Genomic DNA, 11,744 nt, shown 5'->3' on the forward strand with positions numbered 1-11,744 from the left:
GTCGAGATATGACCTCTTGCTCCACATGTCCAGCAATTACAATATTTGAAACTTTCATTTGCTTGAGTATGAGCTCTTCTGAAAGTTTTTTTCGTAGGTGTTCTTCTTGTGCTTCGAGATGTACTCGATGCTTGGGATGATATCCTACTCCTTGATGGTCCGCTTCTTTGTCCAGATTTATAAGATCTGGCTTTTTGTCTAGACCATACAGTTCTTGGTTTCCAAGAACTTTTTCCACTTCGTGCATAAGGATGAGTCCTAAAACTTTTCCTCTTATGCTTCTGTGGTTTACTTCCAATAATTGTTGGAAGATCGTTTTCCTTACAACACAAATGAGTTCTTTTGTTGATACCCCTTAAGCGTTTGTAATTCTTTTGTAATGCTGCCATATGGCACCATTCTGCCATTTTTTCTTTAAGGAAAGAGGCTCTTCGTGCCAACGTATCTGGGTTTCCAGGTACGTATTCCCTTATGAGCATTTCCCTCCAAGGGCTTGGCATTTTTGCGAAGAAAAGCTGCATAGCTATATCTTCTTCGACTCCTGAATTCCATCGATATTTAGTGAATAACATTAGGGGTGGGCATAAAACCCGAAAAACCGAAAACACCGACCGAACCGAATAATTTGATTTAAATGGTTCGGTTTTATCGGTTTTTCGGTCGGTTATGGTTTTAAAATTTATGAAGTTCGGTTTTTCGGTTCGGTTTTCGGTTTTAATCCCCAAAAAAACCGAAAAACCGAACCGGCCATATTATTGTTAAATATAAGGTTTTTATGTATAATGGGTCATATTATTGTTAAGTATAAGACTTTTTATATATAATGGACCTATTAAGATTTAGGAACTTTTTATTTTCTGTATATATTTCTTTAATATTTTCATAAGATTATTTGTGTTCCATTCGAGCTGGTTGACACATTGTTATCATTCGTATTACTAAACATTCCGTTGGATTCATGCATTTTCCGTGTTTACATGGTTAATTAGTTATATATTGTTATTATATTCGTATGACATGTTTGTACACAACACAAGTTATATATTTATATATATATATAAAAGATTAAGTCTCACAAATTAAATATTTGAAAAATACTATGATTTAGATTTTAAAGGCATAAAGTGACATATAATTTTATTTCTCAACAAATTTTAGCAAACCGTGTATAACCGGCCGTATAAACCGAACCGTATTACAAAAAAACCGAACCGAACCATAATAAAATGGTTTGGTTTTGGACTAGAGATATTCAAAACCGAAAACCGAAAAACCGAACCGTTGTAGAGCAAAACCGGACCAAACCGACCGTTGCCCACCCCTAATAACATAATGTATTCATCTATCAAACATATATCGTGTAATTCAAGACTATACAGAGCCTGAGTATATTTCTTCCTCTTTTCTGTATCTTGACTGTTAAAATAGTCTACCCCTATAAATTGTGCTTTGAATAGGGTAGCTATTTTTCCGGCTATCTCGCTCAGAGATTCTCCGGCTAGGACTGATTCTTTCATTTCTAATGAAGTCATGTCCCAAGCAATTTTCACTAATCCCATTATACTCATTTCTAGAAGTTTAATGAATCCTTCTTTATTGAGATCAAGTGTTCCTGCTGCGATTCTCATAGCAGATGTCCAATCATCTATGAGATCTTCTCTGTTTTTGAAATCTAATACATCAAGGTTAAGCATAACCCCATAAGGATGTATCGGATCTAAAACAGTCTTCCCATAGGGTGTTTGGTGCAAGGGAATTTGATTTCTCCTTGTCCTTGTACCCGCTGGGTGTGATCCTCCACCAGTTTGGAAATATGATTGGGATTCTCTCATATTGACATTTTGAGATCCCACACTTTTCCTTGGTGGTTCCTGTGTAGATGACCAGGTTATAGCGGATATTTCACCTCCTGCTGTGTTCCTCTTTAGATCTACAACTTTGAGATTTGCGAACGATTCTGCAAGCTCTTGTAGATCCTCTAGACCAATCCTTTCTAAAGTTGTCATCAGATAAATTTCTTTTTTGAGACAGATTTAATTAGATTGATCATCTTTTCTTCTTCAGTCAAAGGTTTTGACACCACTCTAGCCTTTCCTTGTTGATGTAACAAAGGTTCAGTACCAAATGAGGGTGGTAACCATCCTCCTGAAGTTCTTTTACTAGAACTTGGTTGTTGTTCTAGTTTCTGTATTCTTGTTTGAATATCTTTTAAGATTCCAAGAATTTCTTCCTGGTTTTTAAGGATTTCTTAAACTCGTTAAGGTACAAAATATAGCATGTTGCCATAATTTTGTATGATTTTCTAGATTTCTCTAAGATCTAAAGAGAACTTAGATGAATCTAGTACTATTTTCAGAAACTTATTTGCTTGAATTATAAGTTTACCTGAGAGTTTACCTGAGGGTGCATATGCTTCCCTATCTGGTTCTGATATCTAATAATAGTTAGATGAACTTGTGTATATTCCAAAATATTGGAATAAATCTTGTCAATTATTTTCTTCGAACATAAGTTCGGATTCATAATTTTTTGAAATTCTCCTCCTTAAACATTTTAATTTCACTAGTAATAATAAATCTTGTGTTTGAAATAAATTAACCATGCTCTGATACAATTTTCGGGGAAGGTGGGGATCAATTAAATCAATTAAACTTAAATGGGAAAGAAGGGCAATCTTGGTATTTTGAAAATTATTTTCTCTCTCCAGGTACTGAAATACAACTTTATTTATAACATGTACTGATATCTAATTAACCCTATATTTATTATAAATATCGAGAAGTACTCAGGCCTTTAGGACTAAAATACCCCGTCCACCTCGATTGATGATTTTAAAACTTTGAAAAAATTTATTGAAGTGTCAAAAGATAACCGGTATGATTTAGTTTGTCAACACTTAGTTTAAAGTTTCAGGACCTTTTACTCTTGGACTTAGATAAAACGTCGGGACTTCTTGCTTCCCGAGGTTTAAATAAGATGTCGGTACCTCATGCCTCCAAGAATTAAATAAAGTGACGGAGCCTCGTGCCTCTCGGGCTTAAATAAAATGTCGGGGTCTCATGGCTCACAAACTTTGATAAAGTGACGGGACCTCATGCCCCCGACTTAGATAAAGCTGTGTACTTACTTGAAATTGCATTAACATTCCAGTAATCAGATACAATTTAGGCATAATATCCTTCACAAGATCCGGCAATCCTTGGACAGGCTTCATGGTTGAGACAGGACTATGGCAGAAACTACCATGCCACTGATATCCTTCATAAGATCAGATTATATATATATATATATATATATATATATATATATATATATATATATATATATATAAACTCACACGCTTTTACATTGCACTCCAAATGGCTAACCAAATCAAAAGTCACATGTTCTTAAAAAAATATATTCGATATGGTAACAAGAAGATATTTTTTTTAAAAAAATATAAGATCAATATAATAATTAAATACGTGACATTCTAACGTAACTTAATTTTTTTAAATCATATAAAAACTCAAATATAAAATATTACGATTGTGAGAACCTCGAATTTAAGAGATGTATTTTTACAAATATGTATAAGATATTATTTTCGAATTATTGGAAATAAAAAGGGATTCGAAAATATTGAATAATACATGATATTCAAAAAATATTCCAAACCAATAAATACACGAAATTCAAAAATCCAGTACAGGATACACAATGAATTTCGAAATTTGGATGGATTATTGCATACAAGGCAATGTGTCCACTTAATTGAAAAGAATATATCGCCTATAAGGAAGTTTTCTCGATAACGAAGCTAACAAATTTGCAATACAGTCCAGATACATCACGAACCTGTACAAGAAAATTGTCTGCGTTCATCCATCCAGTCCAAAAATCCATAAATTCGAAATTTTGCAATATATATATACACGTTTTTTTTTTCATTTATGGCACGATTTAAGTATGGTATATCTCGATAATTAAGGAATAATTATCTCGTAATTATGAAAGGAATAGCAACTCATTTATGGTAAGATTTTCATATCATCCCGATAAATAGAGGACTCCCCTCATTCTCTCTAGTAATCCAAACCCGGAGGAAAGTTCGGATACCCAGCGCAACACTATTCACGTTTTTCTTAGCATCCAAAATACTGTAAGTGGGCTTGTTTTAAATCTTTAAATTTCGGTGATGTTTTTTCTTGTTTTCGAAAAATTCGGTCGAGCACCGTTATTCTATCTCTACGTTTTTTGTACGATTTTGGTACGTTTACGTGTTGGCACTGTGAGGATACACCGAAATTGGGTGGGAATCCCAACATATGGCCCTTCACGGTGGGATAGAACCGTTTTATGGCATCGTCCCCTTAGAGGATTAAAAATTAGGGACTGATATCAGTAAACCATAGAAGGTGAAAAAATCGCAGTGCTGTTATGATATGAATATGAGTATATGTTATGGAAAAACATGATGGGTTTATGTGTCATTTTCGTGTAAATATTTTTATGTTGTGCTCGAACGGCCCCCACTTGCTGAGTATTTCCCAAAATACTCACCCCTCTTACTCTCCCCTCCCAGATAAATCCAAAGAACAGGTCGAGGAAGAGGAGTCGGACCAGTTTTGGGGCTGGTGAATTTCGAGACTGTAAGATTTTAGATTAAGTTAAACTTTTATTTCAGTTTTTACGTTTCCGCATCGAACTATGTCGTTTTTTGGGTTTTTGAGTTATAAAGACAATGGTTATTTTCGTTGAATTATGATATTTATAAATTTGTTTGGTTTATACTATGCTACGAGGCTAGTTGTTTGCGATTGTGTTATTGTTAAACAACGTCGGTGTCATCACTTCGATCTCGGGGCGTGACAACTATCACTACCCGGACATACACAATTATTTTTCCATCGGTCACTATCCGGACATACACAATTATTGATTTCCATCGCATACACATATAATAACTCAAATATAAAAATAAAAACTCAATTTTGCTTTCTTTTATTCTCATAATTAATTTTCGACAAATTGGCAACCAAATGGATGAAGCTTGGTGGAAGATGGTGGTGGTAAAAGATGATAAAAAATGGTCGAGGAAAGAAAAGGGTGAAGGCTGAAAAAATTGTGTAAAAAAAGTGAGGTAAAAAAATGATTTTGAATAACAAAAGAAATTACTTTTTACAATTTTAATTAGTTAATAAAACATATTAGAGATTATTAATGATTACAAATTAAGCCATAATGTTATATTGATCATTTAGAAATAATTAAATATAAAGATATTGAGGTAATCTTTTCTCTGAAACATTTTTCACAAAGAATCAATATCCAAATATTCAAATATATCAATTAGGATTCTCGAGAGGTCTCGAGTTTAATCTCAATAAGTGGGTTTAGCTATGATAAATCTTTCATCGTAAGTTGTATATATAATATATGACAAAAACTTGTGTGAGACGGTCTCACGTGTTATATTTTGTGAGACATGTCTCTTATTTGGGTCATCCATGAAAAAGTATTACTTTTCATGTCAAAATTATAACTTTTTATTGTGAATATCGATAGGGTTGACCCCGTCTCACTGCTTAAGATTCGTGAGACCGTCTTACAAGATATATATATATATGTATGTATATATATAAAAGAAGTAAAATTGAGTTTTTTGAAAAGAAATATTGGTATAAAAATAGGGCACGTGTTATATATGCTCATGTTGCTAGCTAGGAGACAAAATAATTGAAAAGGACAACAGAAGGTTTACAAACCACAGCCCGAAGAAATGGAGGTAATATAACTTTAAAAACATTTAATTTACTGACCCACCCGACCCACCACGTCTCACCCGCCCTATCCATCATAAGAGGACCAATCTTTTTGTATAAATATTAATGAATGATATTTCTTGTAGGATTTTTGTGTATAATAAGAGGACCAATCTTTTTGTATAAATATTAATGAATGATATTTCTTGTAGGATTTTTGTGTATAATAAATATTTGTTTGGTGTAATAAAATTTTTTTGTTGTTGTTGAATAATCGAAACTTGTTATTTGAACTGATTTCGATTGAAAAGATTAGAGTTGCACAATTATCACCAGATACAGCTTTTTAAAAAACAGAAAATATTCGGTCCTACAATTGGTACCAGAGCTAATGTCACGACTTCGGTTCTCATTCATTGCAAAAAATGTAATTATTCTAATAGGTATTATTGGAGCGCAATAATTGTCTCTGCTTTGTAGAACAATCAAAACGTGGTGTTTGAGTTGTTGTATGATTTAAAAGATTAGGGTTGCACAATCACTTTAGATATAACTTTTGGTAAAACACCAAACGTTAGATCCTACAATGTTAGTGAATAATTTAATTATTTTTGTATTTGTATTGTATCAATACAAATAAAATACTATGCATCATATAACTACATAATCCAATCAATTCAACGCTTATTGTTAAGAGTGAGAATTGAACTTAACTCAACCCCAAAAAGTAACTTAAAATGAGAAGATTGTCCAAATCCATATATGCAACTCCCGATATTTTATTCAATCGATGTGAGACAATTAACACGTATAATTTTGAGTCATGTATGTTGCGGTATAAAACAGGTAACGACAAAGTTGGTGTTTTTTGTCAAAAAGTTCAAAGACGTTGATTTACTCGTTAGAGTAAGAAGTAAAAAAATTTCATTTGACTCACACATCATCAAAAAAACTCGATACACTCGTTCTAAAACTTTAATATTAATATTTTAAAAATTAAGAATTTGTTGCCAATTTGATATTATATTTTGTGCCAACATTGTTTTTTTTATGTTACCATGCTTATTCATTCTCTTACAATTTGATTTTGCTTGGTGACTAAGATGAGATATTTTAAATGCTTAAAATATACTTGGATTATCAAATTTATCTTTATTTTGTGCTTCTTTTAAAATTTTTGTGTTAAATTGTCTATTTTTATCGAAATTTAATCACTCAATTTATGTGTCTATATGTTAAGCCAATTGTTTATGTGACATTGGACTGATCCATAATTTTTGATATTATGTCAGGATTTTTTTGGTGTTACATTTACATTTTCCATTGCTATTAGGGCTGTACTTAATTTTTTTTTTCAAAATTTGATTATTTTTTTAAAACAAATTATTAAAAATCGTAAACCATCATATATACACAACATATAAATCTTATTAAAAATCATAAATTAAATTTTAATTTTTTATCACAAGAATACCTTTTAAAAAAACCGATAAATTTTATTTTTAAGAAAAAACCATTGTGCACATAAAACATGTGCATTTTTTTATAAAAAAAATCATGTAGTTGCGTGGAGTTTTAACGTTACAAGGATGAAAAAAAGGACAATTTAGGTTTACAATCCCAGTGGTGTATGGTGGAAATTCTATAAAGATGGGGTAATGGTTGATTTCATGGACCCATATGAAAATCATGTGAGCCCCCACGAAAATAAGGGACAGATATTATTTTTGATTCATTTTATCTAATATTTTCGTTGAAATATTTGAATTCAAACAAAAAATGTGAGGTTCGTAAGTACATTTTGATTTAAATTTAAATGTCCGAACGAACATCTTGTATAAAATGAACAAATACTAACACTCTCGTTGTAACATAACCCAACCTCTTACCGATCCTTATGGTATGGTATGTGATTATTATCTTTTCTGTTTTTTATCGTCTAAATGAAAACAATTTTATTCAATAATAGTGGAATTATGTAATTTTCTCGATCATTTTTATTTTTTTTTTGTCAAATTAAAATTTTGTTCCTTGGTCTGGAATTTGACAAAATATAAGTGAGACCAAGTTTAATAAACTAAAAATCTGAATTCTTGTCGAAGTTAATTAAGAACACAACAGTAAATCTATTTACGTTGATTAAGTTTTGGTGGCATGAAATAGTATTTGTAATTTCAGCATTCGGGCCTTACTTTGCATTAATAAAGTTTTTGTTTCTTCAATTTTCTTTGCATTCTTTATTTTGAATAGGTGTTTAAAGCAGACTGAAATAATCACCTAAAAAAAAATTCTAAATATCGAGAACACTACAACAAAAACGTTAAAAGACAATGGATAAAATCCGTTGCCGTAAGTCATTTAAAACTGTTGTACTAATTAACGACGGTTTATGATATATTGTCGCTAAAATTAGCGACGGTTTTTGACTAATTAGCAACGATTTAAGATATACCCTCGCTAAAATTAGCGACGGTTTTGGACTAAATCGTCGCAAATTTTTTAAGTAAAATAGAAAAAAAATTACTTTTATAATTTAATAAATCTACAAAAAAAACTTACAATCTGACTAAGCTAATAATATTCACGATCTTAACTAATACTTAGATATTTACCAAGAATTTAAGAAAAAAACTTACCCTAAATCGAAACTAAAATCGTATAAGAGAGAAAATTTTATCGTGAGTAAGAAAATGGACAGAAAACGCGGATATTTATGGACAGTTTGCGACGGTTTTATCTTAAACCGTCGCTATTTTAAAAATTGCGACGGTTTTTATAAAGTCATCGCTAAATATTCTCTAAAATAATCGCTAATTAACAAAGGTTCGCTAAAGCCGTTGCCGTTGCTTCAAAAAAACACGCTAATCAACAATGGTTAGCTGAAATCGTTGTCGTTTGTCTAAAAAACACACTAATCCACAACGGTTTTCTAAAACCGTTGTCATTTCTCCAAAAAAAAACACGCTAATCCACAACGGTTAGCTAAAACCGTTGTCGTTTGTCCAACAAACACGCTAATCCACAACGATTTTTGTTAAAACTGTTGTCGTTTATATAAAAAGAAAAAACACAACGGTTTTAATAAAAAACCGTTGTCTTTTGAGTGTTGTTGAAGTCATATTTTCTTGTAGTGGAAGTACTCAAGCCTTCAGGACTCAAATACACCGTCCACCTCGATTGGCCATCTTAAAACATTGAAAAATTTCGTGAAGTGTCAAAAGATAACCGGTTTGATTTAGTTTATCAACACTTAGTTTAAAGTGTCAGGGGCTTTTACTCTTAGACTTAAATAAAGTGTCGAGACTTCATGTTTCTCAGGTTTAAATAATGTGCCGGTACTTCATGCCTTCAGAAATTAATTAAAATGATGAGCCCCATGTCTTTCGGGCTTAGATAAAGTGTCGAGGCCTCGTAGTAAATTTGATATATGATTTCATAGCCCCATATCAGATTAATTTTCGGACATATGATTTCATAGTAAAAAAGCTAGAGATGTCATTGGGACGGGTATGGGCCGGGTTTGGCTAAACCCAAGACCCTCCCCATGAAAAAACTTTGACCCATTACCCGTCCCACTCCGATTAAATATTCTTCGGACCCACCCCACCTTGAATACGAAACGGGGCCGGGTAGACCCGTTAGACCCGTGAGACCCGAATTTTTTTAAAATAAAAAAGTAATCTTTCATCTCACATGACTGGATTATGAAACAAACAAGCCTCTAAATACAACATTGTGGAAAATTAATCCATGTCTTTGACCACACTTAATAATAACAAACAAAGTATTTTCACGACATAAAGAATTACATAAAAAAAAGAGTTACTAGCTCTCCAAAAAAATTTTGATATCCCCAAAAATAAGTCATAACATAATTTAAACAAATCAATATAAAATTAGCGAGTAGACAATATTTCAGACATATTTTTCGAGATCATTTTCCTCTTCATCAAGAATGGTGGGACAAGTTGGTAAACTACTTGAAGAATTAACTACAAAATTAAATAGAGAAAATACATTGAAAAATAAAACTGTAATTTCAAATTGTAAAAAAATTTAATTTAAAAAGAAAAAGTACAGTAAAAAAAATAAAATGAAAGTACAATAACAAAATAAAACTGTGATTTATTTACATTTCACCTCATCCACAACCATCTTCGCGAGCACATCAATGCCTCCAAAGTCGTTGGATTAAGTCTACTAAGATGAGAACCAGCAGATTCAAATGCAACAGTTGACAAAGGAATAGCTAAGACCGTTATGGTTGAGGTGAGCTACTAAAAAAATGAAAATTAATAAAACTAAAACCCTAGAATATTTATATCCACATATATGAGACGGGTATTAATAGGACCCATGACCCGCCCCATATCCGGATGAGTCTGAAAAATTGGATCCGAGACCCACCCCATGACCCATTTAGTATGCCCAAACTCACTCCATACACGCGAGTCCATTGCGAGTCTGGATCCTAAAAAAAGCTAAATCAAGATACTAGTGACTAATCGGGAACGCGACAAAACATGAGAGGACTAATTCGAGAATTTTCTAATATTCACGCATTTTGATTAGCCTATATAATTTATATTATTATTTTATTATATTAATATGTGAAATTGGAATCTATAAATGGACATCATTATCAATCCTTCTTCTTCGAACCACACAATATCAGCTGTTAATCATCATGAAGAATCTCATCTTCATTGCCACTCTCCTAATTTTCATGCTCAACATTTCTGATAATGTAATCTGTGCAGAAGCTCAGGACGAAAAAGCTGATCCGGTGCTTGACTGGGAAGGGAACGAGCTTACGACAGGAACCAGGTACTACGTATTTCCGACTTTTCGCCCCGGCGGTGGCGTCAGTATTTACCCCATGGCCAATAAAAACTGTACAATTCGGGTCGCCCAACTAGTATTCGGAGACGGGCTCCCGGTAACCTTCGCCTATGGCGGAACCGACCCGGAAAACGTAGTCCGTGAATCTACTGACCTAATGATCTCCTTTCCGTTTGGAATCTTATATTTTCCGACCGGGTGGAGAGTGGGCGAGTACGACGCAGACGCCGAGCAATACTTTGTCACAGCAGGTGAGATTGATTCGAACGGAACTAGTATTAACTCGTGGTTCCAGATTCGGAAGGAGTCGGAGGCTCGTAGGTACAGGTTTTTTTCCTGCCCCAAGGTTTGCGAATCATGCGCGAAGATATGCACCAAAGTTGGGATCTACGTGGACGACGACGGAGTCAGGCACTTTGCTCTGGATGGAAGTTTCCCTTCCAGTACTTTCACGTTTAGGAAGTTCGAAGAATCAACGAACAGTAATGTTTTGGAAGCTTGAAGATGGAAGCAGCTGTATCTATGATGTTAAATAAATTAAATAAGGTGTTTGCTCTTTGTAACCATCAGCTTCGATCTTCTGAAATAAAACTGTATGTTTGTTTCTTGAATAATATCTATTTTGCAAAAAATAATGATAATAATTTAAGGACCGTAAATATATATATATATATATATATAGACACACACAAGCTTTTACATTCGACTCCTAATGGCTAAAATTGTTGCCAACTGCAAATTTATTACCAGTTGAGGACTGAAGACATAAGTTTTAAGTACAAGAGCTTCAAAACGTTTTCGAACATTTGTAAATCAAAATACGATCTCACTGAGTGCTGTGTTTTTAGTCACGACAGAGGATCCAAATCCAAAATTATTGCTCCGTAGATCTTGGTGTAAGATGGTGGTGGGAAAAGATGATAAAAATGGTCGAGGAAAGAAAAGGGTGAAGGCTGAAAAAATTGTGGTGTAAATGAAAGTGAGGTAAAAAAATGATTTTGAATAAAGAAAGAAATTAATTTTTACAATTTTAATTAGTTAATAAATTAAACATATTAGAAATGATTAGTGATTACAAACTAACACAGAATGTTATATTAATAACTTAGAAATAGTTAAATATAAAGACGGTATTTTGGTAATCATAATATATCA

The 11,744-nt window shown here is 32.8% G+C and overlaps 1 protein-coding gene across 1 annotated transcript; it reads left to right on the forward strand.

Annotated features, from left to right (window-relative positions):
• The first annotated feature begins 10,434 nt into the window (after positions 1-10,434).
• LOC142522003 (miraculin-like) lies at positions 10,435-11,091 on the forward strand. The gene has a single exon (XM_075625181.1). It carries the CDS (start codon positions 10,435-10,437, stop codon positions 11,089-11,091), a length of 657 nt encoding a protein of 218 aa, XP_075481296.1.
• Positions 11,092-11,744: the final 653 nt, after the last annotated feature.

Source organism: Primulina tabacum, chromosome 13, assembly GCF_025594145.1.
Source record: "Primulina tabacum isolate GXHZ01 chromosome 13, ASM2559414v2, whole genome shotgun sequence".
NCBI classification, from domain to species: domain Eukaryota; kingdom Viridiplantae; phylum Streptophyta; class Magnoliopsida; order Lamiales; family Gesneriaceae; genus Primulina; species Primulina tabacum.

Coding starts and splice junctions, on each gene's coding strand:
- LOC142522003 (XM_075625181.1), top strand. CDS start 10,435: ATGAAGAATCTCATCTTCATTGCCACTCTCCTAATTTTCATGCTCAAC.